Below are 24768 nucleotides of genomic sequence, written 5' to 3' on the forward strand. Positions count from 1 at the left end.
CAGAGGCCAGCAGAGACAGGTGCTCCCAGAGGCCAGCAGAGACTGTGCTCCCAGAGGCCAGCAGAGACTGTGCTCCCAGAGGCCAGCAGAGACTGTGCTCCCATGCCCATCACCATCGCAGTAATTCAAATAAAGCACACAAGTTTCAAATGGAAATAAGACGCTCATGAACAATTAGGTGTCCTTTCATCTTTCAGAGAAAAGCATCCAATTGCTCTCAACAAAGTAGACAGCCAGGAACCAGTGTCTAAAGTAGGACTGGAGATGGCTCAGAGCTTAGGAGCCTGTGCTCCGCCAGGTTCAGACCCCAGCTCACAGCTGTTCAGAACTCCAGCTCCAAGGCATCTGACACATCTGACCTCCAATGGCATCATGCATACGTGTGGGTGCATGAACACATATGCAGTTAAAACACTCATATACATAAAAGAGAAGAAAAATTCTTTTTTAAAATAATTTTAAAGGAAAAGGTTAATTTTTGTCTGAAAAACTTAATTTTATTTCACACTACTGCAGTTGCCAGTTTAAACATCAAGTTACTGCTTTAAACAATCTGAAAGAGGGTTCTTTCTTCTACTGTACTATGATAATCTTAAAACAAAAACAGAGGACTCGGGTGAGGAGGACATAACATCTGTCCCAACACTGGGAGTAACTGGGACCAGCGGGACCAGGCACACAGAAACTCCACCAGCCCAGAGGCACGGGTTCCTTCTAGTCTGTCTGGGTTGGTGCTCTGAACAGACCTTGGGTGCAAATTTTGCAGCCAGTCCCACAACACCCAGAGGAAGCTCCATTCCCAGGTGCTGTAAGGGACCCAGGATCACAGGATCCCAGAATCACAGGATCAGAGAGACAGCTTGACTCTGAGGAGTTCTGACACAACCAGGATCACAGGAAGGACAGGCTCCAGTCTGATTTAGCCAAGGCAGGTAGCACTAGAGATAACCAGATGGCCGAAAGCAAGTGTAAGAACATAAGCAACAGAAACTGAGGTTACTTGGCATCATCAGAACCCAATACTCTCACCATAGCAAGTCCCGGACACACCATCACACCAGAAAAGCAAGATTCAGATCTAAAATCATTTCTCATGATAATGATACAGGACTTTAAGAAGGACATAAAACAAAAACAGAAATTATGTGTTTTCATGTTTCCATCAGCATGATCCTTTTGAAGTAAACTAGAATTTGTCAGTTGTATATTCAAGGTGTAAACAATAACAGAAATAATGATCCCCTGGCATCCAGATCTGTCTCTGGGACGTGAATGGCTCCGAAAGCTTGTGTTCTCAGTCTCCAGAATCACCAAGATGAGGTCACCCTTAACAGACATCACTGTACTTCTGTGGGAGCTGAGGACTTAGAGCGGCCCTCTTCAGTCTGGATTTCTACCTTGGCAAGGGCTGTGTTCTGAATGTGAAATGTCTCCCCACAGGCTCATGTGTCTGATCAGCTTTGTTTTGGTTTGGTTTTCTGGACTTTATTTATTTTATATGAGTATACACTGTTGCTGTCTTCCGACACACCAGAAGAGGGCATTAGATCCCTGCATAGATGGTTGTGGGCCACCAAGTGGTTGCTTAGAATTGAACTTAGGACTTCTGGAAGAGCAGTCAGTTCTCTTACCTGCTGAGCCGTCTCTCCAGCACAGTGGTGCTAGGTTATAAAGCCTTTAGGAACGAGGATATGGCTGGGAAAAGCAGACCAATGGAGAGTTTCAAAGGCGGCATCTTTCAGCAGGACTGACTAGCCAGGCTCAATGGAGAGTTTCAAAGGTGGTATCTTTCAGCAGGACTGACTAGCCAGGCTCAGAGGATTCTGAGAGGTAGGGACATCCGTCACCTGCTCACCCCTTCAATACCTTTCAATATTTTAAAATACCATTCCAAAAAAAGTCAATTCTAAAAATAATACCCCTTTGCTTTCCCCTGGGCCATCATGAAGTTCACAGGCCTCTTAACAGCTCCCACCAATGCCAGTGGTCATGTGAAATGGACTCTGGCCAGCCCTCCCACCTCATGTGGAGCCCCACATGCAACAGAGGATTACCCCAGACTCTTACTCTTAATCTCAACCTCAGATTCTCCAATCAAAGCTAAATCAGGGGAAGAGAAGGGCTGCATGCCCCCAGCCGCTGCCCCTTAGAAATCCTCCACATTCCCCTTGGGTTTTGCTGGATGTCATGGAACTAGCACGCTGCACAGGAATTCCTTTCTCAGGAACAGGGAGTTGGAAGCAATGGGCAGATCATGTTCACCCAGAAAAGTCACCCTGAAAACAGAGGCTACACATTTCAAACCCATGCAAGAAGCTTTGGTTAAAACAGTCCTGGATAAGATGTCCTCCTCCCAACAACAAGACAGACTATAAAGCAAACGAGTCTCAGCAGAATGAGGTGAAGTCAAAGATGCTAAAGGGTCATCCCATGACGGCCCCTGGGAACATGGCAGCACATACTGCACAGAACACAGCTTTAGGTGGGTGGGAGGTAAAAGGAAAAGAAAAACTCCAATACTTGTACTCTCAAGGCAGAAATGCTGAAGGAAAAAGGGAGAAGATGTGTGTGTGTGAGTGAATGTGTGTGTGTGTGGTGTGTGAGTGTGTGTATGTGTGTGAGTATGAGAGTGTGTATGAGTGTGTGTATGTGTGAGTGTGTTTGTGAGTGTGTGAGTGTTTGTGAGTGTGTGAGAATGTGTGTGAGTGTGTGAGTGTGCATGTGTGTGTGTTTGTGAGTGTGTGAGTGTGTGAATGTTTGTGAGTGAGTGTGTGTGTATGTGTGTGTGTGTGTGTGTGTGTGTGTGTGTTTACCCGTTATATCAGGGTCTGTGTCCATACTGATATGTATACACAACAGCAGGAATGCACAACAAAAGACAGGAATGTGCTAGTTTTACCAAACCAGAACGAGAACATCTAAGACAGTGTGGCTATAGATGTCTAAGTGGGTGCACCCTCAACTGAGTACCAAAGAGACCCCAGGGAGACTGTCATGAAGGATTCTCAGGACAGAGATCAAAGTGTGCTATTTCTTCTATGAATTACCTTTGACAAACTAAACCTAGGCTATCTCAGAAAAATCTGATTATTTTATTTATAAAGATTTACCCATCCCATACCCCAATCTCTCCTTTTTGATATTCTATAACCTGCCCTAAAAGAAAAGTAGTTAGGAAATCCAAAAGCTGAAAGGCATGAATTAAAATCTGCATGTAAGTTCAAGTGTAGCTAAACAAAAACAGAAGCAAGATATTATATACTCCTGAAGTTATGAGATTAAAAGCAAAGTCTGAAGGGGAGACACACGAAACCCGAAACCCGGCCTGGGCTTCTGCTGTCCCGGTGACCGGCTTCTTTTAAAGCTGGTCTTGAATGGGTTAGGATCAGGAGCTGCTGGGTGGGCCCCAGTGGGCGCTCACACAGCAAGGCCCTCCGTCTGTGTGTAAACTGTCTTGCTGATGTCTGACTTCCTGGTCACATCATCAGGGCAAAAGTGCCCTGCAGTTACACGTGAGGTGTCACCAAGCCAGCCCAGTGCCCATGTGCAGAGCCAAAGGAAAGGGACTGAGCCCGAGGAAGGACCTTCTACCTCTTGTACACAGCGGTTACTACCATGTAACATGACTGTGACTCGAATCTTCCGCCCCTGAAACCTTTGAAACACAAGAAAACCAGTCTCTTACCTTCGGCACCACACTCAGGGAAGGTGTTGGCGGGGGAGTCCGGGTAAGCGTCAGCAGGGCCAATTAATTCAGAGCCGTCATTAATTATCCCACCCTGAGAATGACAGAGCAATCATGTTTTAGTAAGAGCACAAAAGGATCGGTAATAAACACTCTTCTTCTCCAAGCACTCACAAGGTTTGAGGTAGCTACTACACAGATGCAAGCCTTTACAGAACATCAGTCAATTACACCTGCCGGGGCTCGGCTGTACCGATGTGCCACAGCCATGCTATGTGTGTGGACCAAGGAATGCACAGAGTACATTCCTTGCACATGATCTCGCTGCAAACCTAAGCTGCTGGCCTGAAACTCACTATGCAGCCCAGGCTGGCCTAGAACTCAGAGGTGTTTGTTGCTTCTGCCCCTTGAATGCTGGAATCAAAGGTGTGCAATGCCATGTCCAGACACAAGGTGAAAAGCAGTGTTTAAGGTCTGCCACAGGCTTTAAGAAAACACACGACTAGAAAAAAAACAGCAGTTAGCCAACTTCCAGCATCCTCGGGGCCTCATCATTTTAACTAGTAGGGACTCATCAGAAAGCCATTGAATTTTATGCAATCACAAGCGATATCGTATCAACAGCACATCATGTGATCTGAGGAGACATTTACATGAGAAAACCACCCGTGCACACCATAAAGAAATTTATGTACAAAGACATTTTATTCTGTTTTGTGTATAGATATTTGTGTATCTGAATGTATGTATGTTCACCACAGGTGTGCAGTGACTACAGAAGATGGGGTAAGATCTGGAGTTACAGGCTGCTGTGCACCACCTAGTGTGAGTGCTAAGGACCAACCCTAGTCCTCTTCAAGAACTCTTAGCTGCTGAGAACAAATATATATATAAATATATATATCTTGACAAAGCTATGGTACTCATATTTACAAATCCAGCGCTTAAGCGGCTACCGCTGGCGGGTCGCTAGGAGTCAAGTGAGTCTGGGATACAGTGTGGAACTGTTACAAAGTTACTTAAGTAAGTTAAATGCCCATGTGACTACCTCTTTAACCTTGTACCCATGCTTACCAAGTCGGGCCTCAAAGCCATTGCTTCCTTGCCCACCCTCAGCTAGATGGCAGTCATCAGGGTAAGTCATTCAGGCTGCTGTGCCGGGACCTTACAGGTCCAACCCACCAATCAGAGACAAGCAGGCTTCTACACCTGAAGCACTTCCATCACTAAGACACTGGCTCCTCTGCTCGTTAATGTCTGTTTTTCTTTCTTCTATCAACAGTTTTTCACGACAATGCTACAATCAAGACATCAAATCTCAAGAGAAGAGCAGACAGTTCTCTCTCCACTTGACAAGACTCAGCAGTGGGAGCTCGTCACAGAATGTCCACCTGACCGTGCTTTAGGTGCACAGGGGACAGTCTCTAGGATGCAGCATGTGCTGGGGGATAAGTCAATTTAAAGGAATTAAAATCATGCACTGTGTGCTCTGATAACAAGAAACAAGCCATTAGGTGGGCATGCCTTTGCTGTACACAGCAGGCCCTGAGGATCCAGGCACCTAAGGCTCAGAATGAAGCCCTGCCTCAGAAGGAGGAAATGGAGAGCGCAAAAACAAAGACGAAGAGAAATATGACCCAGATGCAGAGGGAGACAAGGAGGATGAAGATGAAGACAAAGGTGAAGATGACAGCGATGATAAAGAAAAACACAAAATCAGAAAAACGCAATAGAAGAGACTCAAAAACCCAGAAATATTTACAAGTTACCACAGTTCTAAGTAGCCAATGGTCAACAGAAAAACTACAAATAAATCAGAAAATATACTGAACTGGATAAAACTTGAAATAAAAACATAATACTACATGGAAGAAGCTGGATGCTCAGGGCAATTGTATTGGAAATGTTATTGTGGTAAGTGCCTGCGTCAGACAAGAACAGTGTCAATCAGTACGTTCTCACATGAGGTGAACAGGACATCTCCATGCCACCTGCCACCAAGGCCGAGTCTGCTTGAAACAGACGTGACATCAGCTTGACTTCTCTTAAGCTGTCCAGTCTTCACATACGGTAAGTGTGTGCGCATCTATTTCCATATCCAGACAAAGTCGGCAGCGGCTCCCATCAGAACCCCACATCAAAGACAAAGAATGAGCAGGCACCTCCTTCCCAACTGTCCCAACCCCGTCTTCTAACTTTCACTAACACCCAACCAACTTCTGAGCCCCGTGGCACATACTGGTTTGTACCACTGCCTTTCACACCTCAACAGGGTGAAACCTCCCAGAGAGAGCAAGTGAACACGGAGTAGACAGCCTCGCCCTCACTTGGCCTTTTCCCCTGAAGCCCCACATGGGTTTACAGCAGCAGCAGAGCCGTGTGCTGAGTCAGCTCTGCAGGGTAACGACCCCGGAAGGAAGGAGACCATGGAAGTCAACAGGAGTCTTATTTCTACTTGTGGCTCTGCAGTGCCTTTTAAACAACCACCCTTCTTCAGTCAACTAAGTAAGGTCAAAAGGTTAATCTTTGCTTAGAAGCACTGGCATCAGGGAAACTCAGCAGCCAGGCACCCCTGTGTCTGAGAAATTAAAGTTAGACAAGTGTGTGCTTCCTGCTGAAGACATGAGCAGACGAGTGTGGCACAGCCATTCTGCTCTTTATGAGCTAATTAAATGCACTGGGGGATGTGCTTAAGAACTGGGATACCCACCAACAATGACAGTGACATTCAAACAAGGAAGTTAATGTTAACAATGATGGAGATACCTGCTCACCAGCACCTGGGAGGCAAAGGCAGGGGGATCAAAAGGGGGGCCTGTTGCTGACATCTGAGGCTCATCTCAGATCCGAACAAGTTGAAAGGGTCAGAGCCACAGTGCCACGTGTCAAGAAACATAAACCACATGCAGTCGATGACCCAGAAACAATCTGCACAGGCCTTTGCAAAGCTGCAATGACCACTTCCACTAGATCCTTACTCAAAGAAAGAGTGTGGATCGCAGTGTTCAGAAAGCCTGCCACTTGAGGATGCCCCTAGAAGGAACTCCTGGAGCCCAGGAAACCTCATCTTCCCAATGTATTCCAAGACAACCCTCCAACCCTTCTACATCAAGGTTCTAAAGTCTGTAAATCGAAACCGCAATTTCTACACCAGAAACAGCAGCTCTGGCACAGAAAATGAACGCTGAGCAGTAACTTCAACTGCCTCGTAAATAACAAACCTCAAAAGTAACAGAGTTACCTGAATTTTATACACCAGCAGGAACCGCATGGAACAAGACGGACTTTCAGGAAAACTACAAACCTTGAAGAAGTCCTGGAGCTGCCTGCTGTTGTACAGGGCGGGGATGTTGGCAGAGAACTGCAGCAGGTCCTCAGCACACTGCCGTCGCTCCTCAATCACAGTTTTGTCAAATCGCCCTAGAATTCAATGAGAGTCAATACTTGGGGACAGAATAACACAGCCTGGTTTTATGACAGTTTAGGCCAAGGGAGCGAAGCCACCGCAGGCCACACTGCCCATCTGCAACGCTTATCGTGTAAATGTCACATCACATCAAAGCCTTACAATGTTTCTGATGAAATGGAACAGCAATGTCACCTGATAAACAGACTGTATCCAGACCCAGGCACATCCACGTAAGACACTCACCTGGAAGAAGACGGCGACGATAGACTAACGTTGAAAAGAGACTTTTTAAAGAATTCAAATGGCTTCCTCTAGTAATTTAATGCTATAATTACTCATGTAATTTTCTCTTTTCTACTCTTTTTTATGTAAAAAGGGGGATGAAGAGAAGAAATTATGAGAACATCTGTATTAGCAGTGGGGTCAAAAACCTGAGCTTGAAGCAAAAAGCTTTTATGCTAAATTCCATATGTGCTTCTGGTAGTGGCCCGTGGCGGCCTGCTGGTGAGAAAAGAGTGCCCAGCCCAGGCATGCTCCGCTCCACAGGGGGCTGGAAAGGTGGCTCCACACAAGCTCTAATGAGATATACAGTTCGAGTGCTGTTAAGAGATCTCCCAACATGAAATTGTATATAGCTCTCTCATTTGATCACCAGCTAGCATCTGCCATGTGCCCTGCTTACACATTTTAAAAATACCGAATCAGAAAAGTAGTGTCCTCACAGCCTGAAAGCATTCACAGTGTAAACAAAACATTAAGACCAAAGGCACAGGTACCACAGACACTAAAATCCCTCACTCGTGTCTCCTGCCTACAGTAAAGTACCTACATGACTTTCAAAAGTTGTGCTACAGGGAGAGGAGGTGGAGATAGACCTGGGTTCAAATCCAGCCCCTGCACTCCCTGCTACAGTAAGACACTGAGTAAAGTGCACTGGTATGGGCCTGCCTATGGCTTCCATGGCCACAGCAAGCCTCTAATAACACTACACAGATCATTATGGGATCTGAATCCACACAAAGTCCCCACAGTGACTAGCACACAGCATGCTAGCAAATCTGTTTGGGCTACTGCCGACAAACGAAGACAGAAACCCTCCAGTAAAACGGTCTTACAGTGGAACATCCTTATAGAAGAGCTTGACTGAATACATTGAGAGAAAGACAGATGGACGGAAGCCAACACTCACACACTACAGAGTCGGCAATGCTACAGAACTCCACATGTTCTTTCATGCCCTCAACTATAAAGATATAATTTATTTAGAAAAAAATAAGATATTTTTCTAGGCCCTGACTGGCCTAGAACTCACAATGTAGACCAGGCTAGCTTTGCACTAAAAATACTCTGCCTGCCTCTGCCTCCAGAGTCTGAAGGCCACAGCGCCCAGCCTCTCCACAGTGCTGAGTCTAAGGCCACAGCGCCCAGCCTCTCCACAGTACTGAGTCTAAGGCCACAGCGCCCAGCCTCTCCACAGTGAAGGCCACAGCGCCCAGCCTCTCCACAGTGAAGGCCACAGCGCCCAGCCTCTCCTTTTCTTCCTTGTGACTTCCCCCATACGTGTCAGCAGAACTGCATGCAGCCTTCCATGGCAGCCAGGACATAGGTCAGACCAACAGACTATCACTGGAAGGCGCTCTGCTGCTTCCCTGAAATCCTACTGAAAGGCAGCCGCAAACACCATCTCCCCGCTTCCCTCCTGCCAGGAGAGACAACGATGACGTGGAAGGCAGAGGGGACAAAGCAGGAGGTGTAACTTCTGGGCACTGTGACACTTCCATCACAGGCTGCACCCAGACTTCCAAACATACAAAACAAGCCGACTTCTTCTATTGTGTGTGAAACTGTGCCACATGTGACTGTACTGAGGACCACCTGTGACACTAACAAATAAAGCCAACTTTCCTGCAGACACCACAGGCCCCTCCCCCTACTGCTTCCCCACCCATCACCTCATCAAGAAATAAAATGTCCTGACAGGCTCCCACATACATGACCACATTAGAGCCAAGCACAGCCACACAAGCTTAAAACCCCAGCTCTGGGTAAGGGGCACAGGGTACCCTGGGAGCCCGCTAGCCACACAGTCTGGATGAATCCGCAAGCTCCAGGTTCAGTATGAGACCCTGTCTCAAAAAGTAAGGTGGAGAGTGACTGAAGAAGACAACAGCCATGGACCACATGCGTGCACACACACACACACATACACATACACGTACAACCACACACACATACACGTACACCCCCACACACACACACATACACACACACCCACACGCACACACACACGCACACCCACACACACACATACACATACACCCCCACACACACATACACGTACACCCACACGCACACACACATACACACACCCCCACACACACCCCCACACACACGTACACCCACACGCACACACATCCACACGTGTGTACATACAAATACACACATTCACATGAACAGGTACATAAAAACAGTTAATGCTGAATTAATATTACTTTAAGCATCTATGGTTTTGGAGTGGAAGCAAAAATAATGCTGTTTTTATGTTTTAATCCATACCACAGCTACACATTCTCTTCAAATACATGAAGCACACACTGAGAAGTCAATAGAGGACATCTTAGTGAGCTGATGGCGCCCTGTAAAAGTCTCATTTCTACCTGAACCAAGTACATAAAGATGGGGAAGGGCAGAGGGATAGCTTAGCGGTTCGGAGCACTTCTTACACAGGACCCAAGCCTGCTACCCAGTGCATATGTGGCATCTTACAGCCATTTAGCACATCTGTAACTACAATTCCTTGTCATACAGTCTCTTCTTCCGCCCTCCCTGACGCCAGCCACACATGCAGTACACAGACTCATATACACGAAATAAAATAGTTTTAAAAGACGGGGTTGGGGGTAAGGGGTGTAGGGTACCTTCAATGTCAATGATGCAGCCAAGCAAGGAGAAACTGCTCAAACAGGACACATCTGTTCAGAGTTTGCCTATGTTGTGCTGGGTGTCCCAGGAAACAGAGCCACTGTCTATCAGATACAAGTACCCTTTGGGATTTCACCTTTCCCATTCTTTAAAATGGGGTCTACTTCTAACCTAGGCTGGACTAGAACTCATGGCAATCCTCCTGCTTCATCCTCTCAGTGCTGATCAGAAGTGTGGGCCACCATGCCATTTCATTTTTCTTTTAACTGTAACTTCGAACAAGTCAAAGTACCATTTACAATTTTAAATTTTATTATTTACTTACTTATTTATTTTATGTGTACGGACACCAGAAGGAGGGTATCGGATCCCAAAGTACTACATTATGGATGGTTGTGAGCTATCTATGGGTGTGGGGAACTGAACGCAGGACCTCAGGAGGGACAGCCAGTGCTCCTAGCCACTCAGTCATCTCTCCTCTCTAGACCATATAATTTTTGAAAATGCAATGTTGAGCCAGGCAGGACACTCCCTTCTTAGCTCAGTAAGCACTCAGAGGCTAGACAGGAGAATTACCACAAGTATGAAGCCAGTCTGGGCTACATACAGAGTTCTATGCTAGACTAAGCTAAAGAAACAGAGGGAGGGGGAGAAATGGAGAGAGAAATGGAGAAACAGAAAAAGAAAAGATAGAAAGAGACAGAAAGAGACAGAGGGACAGAGAGAGACAGGATTAATTAATTAATCACAAAATTTAAAATTCCAATATAGTGGTTCACACCAAGCCCTACAAGCTAAAACTGACCTCATCCAGTGTGAGCCAGCAGATACTTGATAGTAATGTTGGTGATTCTTCCGGTCTCCAAACTCCATCCACAGGTCAGACAGAGAACAAGTACAGTAGGGGCCTCAGGTGGGAACTATCACCAGCCAACTGGCATCAGGAGCACCAGGGCTAATAGTTGGTCCCTGAGTCCCAGCAACGTGGCAGAGCATGCACCATGATGGGACTGCACCTAAGCAGGGAGAGCATGCACCATGATGGGACTGCACCTAAGCAGGGAGAGCATGCACCATGATGGGATTGTACCTAACCAGGCAGAGCATGCACCATGATGGGACTGCACCTAACCAGGCAGAGCATGCACCATGATGGGACTGTACCTAACCAGGGACAGCATGCACCATGATGGAACTGTACCTAACCAAGCAGAGCATGCACCATGATGGGACTGCACCTAACCAAGCAGAGCATACACCATGATGGGACTGCACCTAAGCAGGGAGAGCATGCACCATGATGGGACTGTACCTAACCAGGGAGAGCATGCACCGTGATGGGACTGTACCTAACCAGGCAGAGCATGCACCATGATGGGACTGCACCTAAGCAGGGAGAGCATGCACCATGATGGGACTGTACCTAACCAAGCAGAGCATACACCATGATGGGACTGCACCTAAGCAGGGAGAGCATGCACCGTGATGGGACTGTACCTAACCAAGCAGAGCATACACCATGATGGGACTGCACCTAAGCAGGGAGAGCATGCACCATGATGGGACTGTACCTAACCAGGGAGAGCATGCACCGTGATGGGACTGTACCCACCAAGTCTGGGCTTCTGTTAGGAGCTCTGAGAATAGCCCAAGAAAGGTAAGTTTATCCTGAATATCATCCTGTGAGGAATTGGGGGCAGAGGATACTCTGACTCTATGAAATCTTCCCGACTCTCAGAAGGCATATGGCCAAGCTCAGGCTGTGACCTGCAAAGAGGTGGTAGCACTCAGGGTCACCAGGATCCTTTTTCTTCTTTGCTTTTGGTTTTGCAGTACTGGAGTTAGAACCCAGGGCCTCTAACACACTAGGCAAGGGCTGCTCTGAGCTATATACCGCCTGGGCTTTGTCATTTCTGTGGTTTGACAATATCCATGGTTTTATGCTTTGTCCCAGAGCTCAGGAGGCTGAGGCAGAAAGAAGGCTAGCCTGGGCCAAATACTAGTTCCATAATAGCCTAACCCACAGTGTAAGCTCTTGTCTCAAAAATTAATTAATTAATTTCTAAAATCATGTGACAAGAAAAGGGATGTAGCTCAGTGGCAAAGATACTCAATTATAGGTCAGAAAGAACAGATGAAGGACAGATGGGGAAATCTGCACAGGGATGGTCCAGTTACACACTGCACCAGTGGGACGGCCCAGTTACACACTGCACCAGTGGGACGGCCCAGTTACACACTGCACCAGTGGGATGGCCCAGTTACACACTGCACCAGTGGGATGGCCCAGTTATAACAGTGCACCAGTGGGATGGCCCAGTTACACAGTGCACCAGTGGGATGGCCCAGTTATAACAGTGCACCAGTGGGATGGCCCAGTTATAACAGTGCACCAGTGGGATGGCCCAGTTACACACTGCACCAGTGGGATGGCCCAGTTACACACTGCACCAATGCCCCTTTCATGGCTATGATACACGACTGTGGCCATCAGGGAAATACAGGAAGTTACATTAAACTGTGATAATATCGGCAACTTATTCCAAAATAATGGGGTGGAGAGAGCACCTGGGCACAGAGAAAACACAGCAAGGGCTAAGAATAAGCAACCCTGGAAAATGCTTCACAGGTGACCATTGCCCCATTCTCTCAGGTTCTCTTCTCTAAAACTGAAAATTTTGTAAATGAAAAAATAAAATAAAATGAGTGCTACATTGATATCATTGAATATGCATTAAAAATATGAATTAAAATACTTATAAAAGGTTCCAATTAATTAAGAAGTGCTATATTGGTGCTCTGTAGAACCAGGAAGCGAAAGCAGCCCAGCACGCCTTCAATCCTAGCTCTCAGGAGGCAGAAGCAGAAAGATCTCTGTGAGTCTAAGGCCAGCCTGATCAACACAGCAAGCCAGCAGACAATACCTTAGAAAACAGAGTCTGAGCCGGGCGGTGGTGGCACACGCCTTTAATCCCAGCACCTGGCAGGCTGAGGCAGGTGGATTTCTGAGTTCGAAGCCAGCCTGGTCTACAGAGTGAATTCCAGAACAGCCAGGGATACACAGAGAAACCCTGTCTCGAAAAACCAAAAGAAAGAAAGGAAGAAAGAAAAAAGAAAAGGAAGAAAGAAAAAGGTAGAAAGCATCGTCTGAACATCTAAGGGCTAAGCAAAGACTTGATGCAGAGGACAACGCCAGAAGAGACACAGAAGATGAGACTGAACTGAGCCACGGGCAATGCTAATGTCTCAATAAGATGAACACGTGACACATACACACTTGGCTGAACCCTGAAAGATCACACAGGAGAGCCAGACATGGTTGCACATGCCTATAACCCTAGCCTCCTCCTCCTGGGAGGAGGAGGCAGAAGATCAGGCATCCAAGGACATCCCCAGCTACACAGCAACTTCAAGGCCATCCTGAACTACGTGGGAATCCTCAGCCTGCATGGGCAGCAGAGCAGGGCAGCAGCTGTGGCCTAGAGCTACCTGACTGCCAACGAGTATTTCCTTCACTGTGGCCTAAGCGCAATGCGCCGCTGACACTCTGCAGATTGTTGTAATCCTCCTTACTGCTGAGGTTTATAGACTCAGTGGGAGGGGGGCTAAAAGACGGATGGCTAACTAACAATTCTCTCCACACAACCACAGCTGCGGTCGGCAGGGTTCACTGCAGTTACCAAGTGTTACCAATGAGCTGTACCATTGACTAAAAGAGATAAAGTATTCACTTATTAAGATTAATAAGGAAGCATGGAGACAAATATGAGCCATTAACAACAAGCACTGAGCTGAGAGCATCTGTTAGCCACTCCAACACACTGGTAGCCCATGCCTTAAACAGCCAAACTGTATGCAGCATCAGCGCTAAAACTGTACGTTGTTAAAGTTTAGTCTGCAGGGCTGGGGAAATGGCTCTATGTTAAAAGCATGCAGAGGACAGGGCTTTGACCCCAATGCCCACATGGGGAGGCTCAGAACTGCCAACAACTCCAGCCCCAGGGCACCTTGGGCACTGCATTCATGTGCACATACCCACACACAGACACATGTACAAACAAATAACTTAAAATAATAGATCTAAAAAAAATGCTTTAAAAATTCACAGTAGAGGAAGTATAAGGTAAGAATTAAAATCTCCCTTGTGCTTCTCAGAAGCTGGACGCTGTCAACATGATTAGGTGCTCTTCACACAGTGGGTGTATGGCTGCTCTGCACAGATGAGCTCTCACTAACACAGCACTGTTCAATATTTGCTTTAACTCAAAATGTAGCTCTTGTGATTGAAGGTACATGACACACACCTTCAATCCTAGCTCTCAGGAGGCAGAAGCAGAAAGAGCTCTGTGAGTCTAAGGCCAGCCTGGTCAACACAGAAAGTTTCAAGCCAGCCAGAGCCACACATGATACCTTGTCTCAAAATAAATTAATTAACTTGGGACTGGAGAAATGGCTCAGCAGTTAAGAGCACTGACTGCTCTTCCAGAGGTCCTGAGTTCAATTCCCAGCAACCACATGGTGGCTCACAACCATCCGTAATAGGATCCAATACCCTCTTCTGTTGTGTCTGAAGAGAGCTATAGTATACTCATATACATATAAATAAATCTTTAAAAAATTAATTAACTTTAGATGAGAGAAATTAAATGCATATACAAGTCTATGTACGTGCACGTACACACATACATCTCAGGCACCCTTCTAATCCCAGCATGTTTCCAACAGCTTCAGACTGGGGCACATCCATGCCATCCATGTATGGTGGCTTAAATGAGAACGGCCCCCTTAGGCTCACAGATTTGGAACTTGATCACCAGGAAGTAGCATTATTTGAAAAGATTTGTAGGTGAGGCCTTCTTGATGGGAGTGTGTCGCTGGGATGGAAGGCTGATGCCAAGCCCAGGGTCTCTCTCTGCTGCTTGTGGAACAGAATTCTCAGCTACTTCTCCAGCACGTCTGCCTAAGTTCCACCATGCTTCCCACCAAGATGGTAACAGACTAAACCTCTGAGACTGTAAGCTAGCCCCAATTCATTTTTCTTTCTTGCAAGAGTTGCTGTGGTCGGTGGTGTCCCTTCACCAGAGGAGAACACTGACTAAGACAGCATGCACAATACTCACTCACTGTCAAGGGTCCTGTGGGCCAAGCAGCACACTCCGTCACATCTGTGCTATGGCATTCACTGCTTCTTCCTTGTGCTGACATTTGCACTAATGGTCTATACACGGCAGCAGCAAGGCTGTGGCCGCCTTAGCAGGAAGCCAGGCCACAGCACCCCACCCACCGATGACTATTACTCCTTTCTCCCACTTACTCATAATTTTAAAAACTTTCATGACAGTTTCACTAAAATGAGAAAAATCCTCTTATGAAACAGTAACAATTATTAAACTTACTAAACCCTGGCCACTGGAGAACTCTTCATTTTAAAATTCTGTGAAACAGAACAAACTATGATTAGTGATACTTGTGTATGACACATTTTCTCAAAAAAGAAAACTGAGCCTAAGGCTTCCAGGAAAGCCACCAACAGTACTACTGCTGACGAGAAGATTCTAGCCCTGTAGATAACAAGGGCTTGCCAGTTTTCTGGGGCTTAAAGTCTCTTTAGAGATCTCTGGCCTCATCTAAGCAAACTAGGAACCATCTGCAAGATCAGCAAAAGATGAGGGAGGCATCAAAATATTCCCTTTTCTTAAGATTTATTTTTACTTATGAGTGTTTGCCTGCATGCAAGTCCGTGCACCTCATGAGTGCCTGGTGAACTCCGAGGTCAGAAAAGGCATCAGAACTGAACTGTAGTTACAGATGGCAGCGAGCTGCCTTATGGGTGCTGGAACCAAGCCAGGATTCTATGAAAGAGCCACCAGCACTCTTAACTGCTCGGCCACTGTCCCTCCAGCCCTAGCAGAGCATGTTTCAAATGGGAGAGTATAATGCTGCAACGTCAAACATAGGTAAGAGATGCACTCACAAGACTCCCCAAGAGTTTAGCTGAGCATTCTGAAGGAGCATTCCTTCTTCCTTCACAGAGCTTCTAACTGTGCTGCAGCTGGCATGCAAGGCTTTGTCACTAGTAAGGATCTGGTCTATCAAAGAATGTGTTCAGGTAAACATCCCTCCCTCTGACAGCATCGTCTGTGACCCACAGACGGCACATCACAGCACACAACTCAAAGCTGGCTCAAATTCTTCTTTTTTCTTTTGTTCCCCTTTCTTTCTTGTTTTGTTTTTCACCGCCACTGTGGTAAATGGTAATAGCTATACTCCACATGACAACAGTCCTCTCTGGTCCCCAGTCATCTTTATAAAGACAGAGAATGTCTACAACCCAATGCCTCCCCACTAGTATCCACTTCCTATGCAGATAGGAGACCACATCAATACAAAAATCCACAGGAGATTGTACTTTACTGTCTTCCTCTTTCTCCGCACTAGACAGACCCAGAATTGACTCTCAATGACGCCATCATTTATTAAGAAGCAAAGAATAAGGGTTCTTATTTTTAAAATTAAGATCTATGGTGTGGTTTTAGAGATGAAGCTAAAGTCCTCGGCGTGGACTTTCACTTTGTTTGCTCCTCTAGTTTTTAAGACAAGCCTTGACCTGTAGCTCGGAGTGGCCTTATACCCATGATCCTCCTGTCTCAGCATCTTGAGTGCTGGGATTATCAGTGTGCACCACCATATCCAGAAAAGTGGCTTCATGAAGTAATCTGCACCTTCAATTACAATCAGGAGTGGCCCGGTGGTATATGGCCTGGTGTTCCCATGACCGAGCATGCCACACTGCATACTACCTGCTCCTCATGTCTTCCACAGCAGGACACTGGGTTTCTCCAGACAGACCTTGTTTGGACCCTCGTTCCTGTTCTTTGTTTTTAATGTTCCTTGAATGAAGGGTGCCACACAAGTGTCAGAGAAGCTAACGTTAACTGGAATTCATCCAAGAAGACAGCCTGCCTAGTAGCCATGGATCATGGAGCCAAGCTTGCTGGACACAGTGACGACACGAGGGTAGCTGCAAAGGTCAGAGCAGCAGTGACCAAGAGTCACCGCTGTGAACAGAGAGGTCTGAAAGGAAAAGCTGAGGGCCTAACTGAATGTGGAGCCAAAGCTGGACGAGAACACCTGAAGGCAGAGGACACGCAGCACTCAGGAGGAAGGAACCAAAGCCCTGTTCAGACCAATGGCTCAGAGGCTCCTGACCCAACGCCCAGGTCTCTCGACTCTCATCTTGGCACCCAGCAATGCTTCCTTTCCAGGCATGGCCCTGGATAAAACACTAAAGGAAGTAATTCAAAGGCAGACTTATTCAGCTCATGCTTTGAGGAGACACAGTCCAAAATGGCAGAGAGGACATGGTAGTGAAAGTTTACTGACTGGGAAGGAGACAGAGCAGAGACAGGACAGGAAGCAGGGCAGGGTTCTAAACCTCAAGGCCCACCTGACCACAAAACGCTTCCTCTAGCCAGGCTCCGCCTCCAAAGGTTCCAGAGCACAGCATTGAGCCCCTGGGCCAGAGTTCAAATTTAAACCACAATGTCAACCAAGACAATTCTATGACTGACTTCAGGATATTGCCCAAACTCTCAGGCTGCTAAGTATTTCTTAACTAATATGCAACTAGCTTTAGGTGCCCAATCTCACTCTCAGGGAAATTCACTGATGCTGATGGACCAGGGTTCTATGCATGTGACCCCCACCCTCAAGTTGTAAAGCATGCATGTCATGAGGAAACAGAGCACTGTGGTTCACAGCTGCCGGAAGAAATCCCTGATCTGTGGAGATTCCACTCAGTCGGACCATAAACACAGCCATTCAGTTTCCTAAGGCCGGGAGGGGTGCTGGGAAGGTCCAGCAGGGTCCAGCAGTCCCTTCTCTGAAAGCAGAGTCCACATGTGCGCCTTTGGTTGACAGCAGCCCCACTTCCCAGCAACAAAAACTACTAAATAGTTAGCACCTGTGACAAATTACAGTTACAGGAGTTACTATCTCATCACACGGGCCTTGTCATAGGCGACCAGTTTCTTTATAAGAAAGCTGGCATCTCTCAGAGCAAGGGAAGGGATTGGGGGTAGGGAAGATGAAGGGAGGAGAAAGGAGTAAGGGTTAGGAAAAAGGAGGGAGCAGAAAGTACAGAAAGAGGGAGGATACAGGGAGGAAGTCATGGAGGGAGAGAAAGAGGAAGAAAGGGAGAGAGGGAAAGAGGAAGAAAGAGGGAGAGGGAAGGAGGGAGGGAGGGAAGAAGGGAGAAAGGAAGGGAAAGAGGAAGAAAGAGGGAGAGGGAGAGAGGGAGGGAGGGAGGAAAAGAGAAAAAGGGGGATTTGGATATAAAATGTCCCCACAGGTTCATATATTTGAATACTGGTCTCCAGCTAGCAGTACTTTCATGGGTGGCTGTGGAACATTTAAGTAGGGCCTAGCGAGCAGACACAGGCCACTGCAGATAGGCCTTGAAGGTCACACTTGACTAATGTTCCTTATAGTTCCCAATCTGTGCTCCTTCAACAGGACAACATGAGAGGCCCAATGCAAGCTCCGGCTAACATAGACCCACTGCAGACAGCACGGCAGACTATAGCATGGCAGACTGCACCCTGAACTACACCGCTCCCCCTAGCACAGACCCACTGCAGACAGCATGGCGGACCATAGCACGGCGGACTGCACCCTGAACTACACCGCTCCCCCTACCACAGACCCACTGCAGACAGCACGGCAGACTATAGCATGGTGGACTGCGCCCTGAACTACACCGCTCCCCCTACCACAGACCCACTGCAGACAGCACGGCAGACTATAGCATGGTGGACTGCACCCTGAACTACACCGCTCCCCCTAGCACAGACCCACTGCAGACAGCATGGCGGACCATAGCATGGTGGGCTGCACCCTGAACTACACCGCTCCCCCTAGCACAGACCCACTGCAGACAGCACGGCGGACTGTCTCCTTGAACTATGAGCTAAAAGGAGTTTCTTTCCCCATAAGCTGTCTCCATCATGTATTTTATCACAGCAAAGAGGAAGTTAATTCAGAAAACTGGAACTGGGAGTGGAGCTGTGTGTCACAGGGCTCACAGGCCTTTGAAACTGGGGAATATGGAGTTGTAAACCAAGGAAGCCCTATTATGCTGTAAGCAAAACTCAGTGGCCTTTATAGCCCGTCTCAGAAGACCAGAAAGCGGGCATGGAAGGGCCGGTTCAGGAGGTTCAGAGAGAACAAAAAAGAACTGTGGGGATTCAGCTGGAAGCCATTTGTGTTCTGGCAAAACTCAGGCTGCATTCTGACTGTTCCTGAAAACTAAATGAAGCAAAATGTAAAAATTTAAATTGTAATTGTAAATGTACAAGTAATTTACTTGGTGGAGCTCTCAAGACAGCCCAGCAAGCATGTGACACAGCCTTGTCGCCCTGCAGCTAGCCAGGTTTACAGCAGGAGGGGAGTGGGGGTGAGGGTGACGGGGCTGGGTGGTGGAGGGTAGGGGGTGGCGGGGGAGTAAGTGAAAAACAGTAGGTGCACTTCAAGCATTGTAGGGCAAACAGGGCTGACGTGGATGAAGCACCTGTCATTAGACACCAGTACAATCACAGAGGTATCACATCAGGGGCCAGGACACAGGAAAGACACTTGGAGGGCAAGAGCCAACCAACAAAGCCACATGCGTGAATAATACATCTCTTCTTAGGTTCTTAGTCTGTCTGGCCAGAATTGCAGCTACCCAATGGCTGAGAAGAGGAAATACATTTTGTAAGAACTATACTGAGGGCATGGGGAGCAGTGTCAAGTGCCTGCTAAACTGGACAGACAGATTATCACAGAAGGGGAAAGAGCTCAGTGCAGACCGTCACTGGCTAATCACACATCACGGCTGCAGAGCTGAGCTGTAGCTCTCTGGCAGAGAACCTGCCCGGCGAGTGTACAGTTCTCGTTCAATCCCCAGCCTGACATGGGGGTAGGGTGTGACTGAACAGCAACAGTGAACTACAGTTTCAGAATGCCACTTACCAAACACGGTTCCTTTAGCAAACGGGGGAAATAGCTCAGAGTGTCGAAATGCATTCCTGTGAATTTGCCATAATTCTCTGTGCAGCTTCTTAAAGTCGCTGTATCTCCTCCACACGATTATCTGAAACGAAAACAAAACTAAATGCATATCTCAAAGCATAACCATTCTGTCTCTGTGCTACAAATAATGTTTTCTTTAAATATTCCACATGAGCATGCAAAGCCAACATGTATGTACTCCAGCCTGCAGAGCCAGCAGCCTGACGTGAACATTTCCTGTGAGCGCTAACACAGCACTTCTTCCTAAGGCTGTTGAGCTGAGGCTCTTAAGTCTGCTTTCTGAAAGCCTTTTTATTCACTGTGAAAAATTATTTAACCTGGCACAGAACTGGTCTGCACTATATAAAATATATTCTCTCCTGAAACCACTTACTATCGGGCTGGAGATTAACTGTATGGCTAAGCTGTCTCAAATATCACACTTCCAGGCACAGAACAACTTGGACAGTTTATCCCCCAATCCTTCTTTAGGTTCATTCACTTATGTCACATGCAGGCATGTGAGCCAGCCTGAGTTATGTGTCACATCATGCATGAGACCTGAGGCCAGAAATGGGTACTGGCTCCCCTGGAACAGGAGTTACAGGTAGTTGTGAGGCATGTACACACTGGGACTGAACCCAGGTCCTCAGCAAGAGCAGGAAATGATTCAACCACCCACTTATCTCTCCAGGCCCCAACTTGGGTAAATTTTAAACAAAAAGGACAGAACATTTGCCCCTTCCCAAAAGCAGATTAAGAGTGAAAGAAAAAAGACTGTGTGTGAAGAAAAACAGGAGTTTGTATATTCTATAATTTTTTCATAAATCTTAATTTAAACTAGCCATAAGATTTCAGGGTACAAAGTAAACATTGGCCAGGATAGAATTCAGAGCTGCATATCTCAAAAACAAAAGTAACAGTCCTGTAGATTAGACAACATGGAGAAGCACTCCATCATTAGCTTAAATTATTTGACTTCACTTAGATTAACTCAGAAAACATACTCTATAAACAGAAACTATCTGATACATGGCTTTGATGTCACTGTTCCATAAAGTAAAGAAAACCTTAGTTGTAAATTCCTTTCATCCCAAACGCCTGGTTATCTCACTTCTAATACAGCTACATGTTTTCATGTACACACGGGGTAATGCTGATAATGATCAAACACTAGGCCAGGAAGGTCACTGATTCTCAAGTCTTGCCAAACTCTGCCCTACTATCTGAAGCTATCCTTGACGACGCTGTCTCCTGGAGTTCCTAAGGACAATGCTGAGGCAGCCCACAGACGGTAACACGAGGGAGGCAAGCTGCTTCTGCCCAGAGTGTGACTTTTATTCATTTACTCAACAAAAATGGCCACTCAAACCAGTGTCCCAACTGTGCTGCACACTGTACTATCCCAAAGCATGGCCAGAAGCACAGGCCTCCCTTCGGGGTTCACTGTAAGGACAGAAGGACAAGCCAGCCAGGATGCCCATCATAAAGCATCTGACAAGTGCTCAGGCGCTGCACCAACGTGTGACAGCAGGGCTCCCTGCCCAGCCTGAACACCTCACAAGGCTACACAGCCTGGCATCAGAAGTCACCAGAGCAAAGAACATGGAAGGATAGGAAGCTGAGGACGGTGTTTCTAAATAGAAAAAGATGCCAAAGACAGAAGTCTTGGTTTCTGTGACTGACTAATGGTAGTGCTGTCTCCTGAGGTGGAGAGCAAGGAAGAAGCAGTACTTGAGGCCCATCAGAAGCCAGCTGTACACATCTGGCTCACGTATAGGATGCATGGGTCTGCAGTGCAGACAACAGGGGGCTGCAGCTATCACACACATAGCTCTTGACTCTCTGTAGCTTCCAATCTTGATTCAGAGACACAATTTTGTCATTAAAAAAAAAGTATTACTTTTGTATTTCAAAACATATCAAATTTTGGCTTGGTACCATGATGGCTGGTACCTAAAATCCTAGCACTCAAGAGTTCAAGGTCAGCCTGGGCTACACAGTTTTAGACAAGTATGAACCAGAGAGCAAGATCCTGTCTCAAAACATCAAAATACGGACCCATCAATACTTAAGTCAAGCTAGCTAGCACCACACTGCTGAGAGCTTAGGAAGAACTGGGTGGCCAACTCCTGAATGCAATCTTCCGCAGGGTCCATGCCCAGACCAACAGGGTATTACCAGTGGTTAAAACCAATGGGGTATTACCAATGAGACTAGAGATTATGAAGCAACCACATCTGCAGATGAAACACCCTCAGTAAGATCATTTTCAAATAAACGAATGGTCACAACTTAATCACAATACTGATTAAAATACTGGATTATATGAAGCCATATAAACCCATCTGAGCCAGAGCTAGGACAGTACCAGAAGGGGCTGACTCTTTCCCACCAGAGCATCACTTACCCTCACACATCCCAGTGTGTACCTGGGCTTCAGAACCAAACCACCACCGAGAGAAATGCCCCGCCCACTCTCTCCTTTCCTCTTACTCCTCTTAATTACCCTAAAGTTCACAGAAATCCTCAGATAGAAATGAGAACAAATGCACGCTTCTAACAGGGCTGTGTCTGTGTCTGTGCTAAGACAGCACCTGGCACAGGCATATCTTATTTTCTCCACAAGGCCTCCTGGGTTCCCACTGGAACGACCGACCAGAAGTCTGGAAGCTCAGGCGCCTCCCGCATGTGTTCACTGACATCACTCTGAGGGAACTTTACCAATGAAGCATTCAATGACCATACGTAGATTAAAAAATTGAATAAAAAGCTACATTTTTACTATAGCCTTCTTTTTAGCACTTCAACATATGATAAACATTTCCTTTTTAGATACTTGAACTTAATGGCACCAAAAAGCTTGCTTCCCTACATTTTACAACATCAGCTAACTTAACATTTTTGTTCTCACTTTCATTTAATACCAAACACTTGCTGAGTCACCCTTGCTTACAACAAACATAACTGTAAGACTATTTGCAGGGCTGGTGAGATGGCTCGGCAGTTAAGAGCATTGACTGCTCTTCCAGAGGTCCTGAGTTCAATTCCCAGCAACCACGTGGTGGCTCACAACCATCTGATACTCTCTTCTGGTGTGTCTGAGGACAGCTATAGTCTACTCACATACCTTAAATAAATAAATATGTCTTTAAAAAAAGACTATTTGCTTACACATTCTTTCCCTCTTTTTGCATATTTGTTGTGTATTTGTGTGTGATATACATGTGTATGTATAATTCATAAGTGTACACATACATGTGGAAGCCAGAGGTGGACATTAAGTGTCATCCTCACTCTTTATTTTTTAAGACAGAGTCTCTCATATTCTGGAGCTTACTGATATAGTCAGACTGGCGGGCCAGCCAGCCCCAAGGATCGGCCTGTCTCTGCCGAGATCCAGGGCTTTGAGTTGGCCTACCCCAACATCTACCCCATCTATGAACTGCTGGAGTGCATGGAGAGGCTGGTCCTGCAGAAGCAAAGCTACAGGATCTTCATGACACAGAACAACCACAGGATATCCCAGAGGAGTCTGTGAGGATGCAGCAATGATGGTGAAGAAGCCAGGGGCCTCAGTCATGCCCACTGATTCACTGCACAAAGGCCTCAGTCTAGACCATGACTCACTGCACAGAGGCCTCGGTCCAGACCATGGCTCACTGCACAGAGGCCTTGGTCCAGACCATGGCTCACTGCACAGAGGCCTAGGTCTAGACCATGACTCACTGCACAGAGGCCTCAGTCTAGACCATGGCTCACTGCACAGAGGCCTCAGTCTAGACCATGACTCACTGCACAGAGGCCTCAGTCTAGACCATGGCTCACTGCACAGAGGCCTAGGTCTAGACCATGACTCACTGCACAGAGGCCTAGGTCTAGACCATGACTCACTGCACAGAGGCCTTGGTCCAGACCATGACTCACTGCACAGAGGCCTCGGTCCAGACCATGGCTCACTACACAGAGGCCTCAGTCTAGACCATGGCTCACTACACAGAGGCCTCGGTCCAGACCATGACTCATTGCAATGAACATTTGCAAGTAAAGCTTTTTGAGCAAAAGGGTACACTGTGTGGAACACTGTGACACACCACAGCTTCCACCGAGAGATTTGTTTTTAATTTTATATTTGGTTTTTTAGTTGTTTTCTTTCAGTGGCAGGAGATTGCAATGGTAGAAGGCAGGATTGAAGAATGTTAAGATAAACGGAATTGAGGTGCATGATGTGAAATTCACAAAGAATCAATAAGAAGCTAAAAAACAAAAACAAAAACTAAAAGCCAAGTATGAGTCAATGTAACAGGGAAAATGTGAGATCTCAAGACCACAGTCAGGTCTCCTGCCTGCCCAGCTCACACTCAGGCCTCCTGCCTGTCCAGCTCACACTCAGGCCTTCTGCCTGCACAGCTCACACTCAGGCCTCCTGCCTGCACAGCTCACACTCAGGCCTCCTGCCTGCACAGCTCACACTCAGGCCTCCTGCCTGCACAGCTCACACTCAGGTCTCCTGCCTGCACAGCTCACACTCAGGCCTCCTGCCTGCACAACTCACACTCAGGCCTCCTGCCTGCAAGGCTCACACTCAGGCCTCCTGCCTGCACGGCTCACACTCAGGCCTCCTGCCTGCACAACTCACACTCAGGCCTCCTGCCTGCACGGCTCACACTCAGGCCTCCTGCCTGCACGGCTCACACTCAGG

At 46.9% G+C, this 24768-nt stretch overlaps 1 protein-coding gene across 3 annotated transcripts in view; it reads right to left on the minus strand.

Annotated features, from left to right (window-relative positions):
- Positions 1-24768, minus strand: part of Rps6kc1 (ribosomal protein S6 kinase C1) — a 156769-nt gene that overhangs the window by 122148 nt on the left and 9853 nt on the right. For all 3 annotated transcript variants that reach the window (XM_031338665.1, XM_031338655.1, XM_031338672.1), the window contains 3 exons: positions 20028-20148; positions 6990-7105; positions 3686-3779 (listed from right to left, as the gene is read on the minus strand). In XM_031338665.1, coding sequence (XP_031194525.1) covers positions 3686-3779; positions 6990-7105; positions 20028-20148 — 331 coding nt within the window. The remainder of the gene's footprint in view (positions 1-3685; positions 3780-6989; positions 7106-20027; positions 20149-24768) is intronic.

This window comes from Mastomys coucha, unplaced genomic scaffold (genome assembly GCF_008632895.1).
Source record: "Mastomys coucha isolate ucsf_1 unplaced genomic scaffold, UCSF_Mcou_1 pScaffold1, whole genome shotgun sequence".
Classification (NCBI taxonomy): domain Eukaryota; kingdom Metazoa; phylum Chordata; class Mammalia; order Rodentia; family Muridae; genus Mastomys; species Mastomys coucha.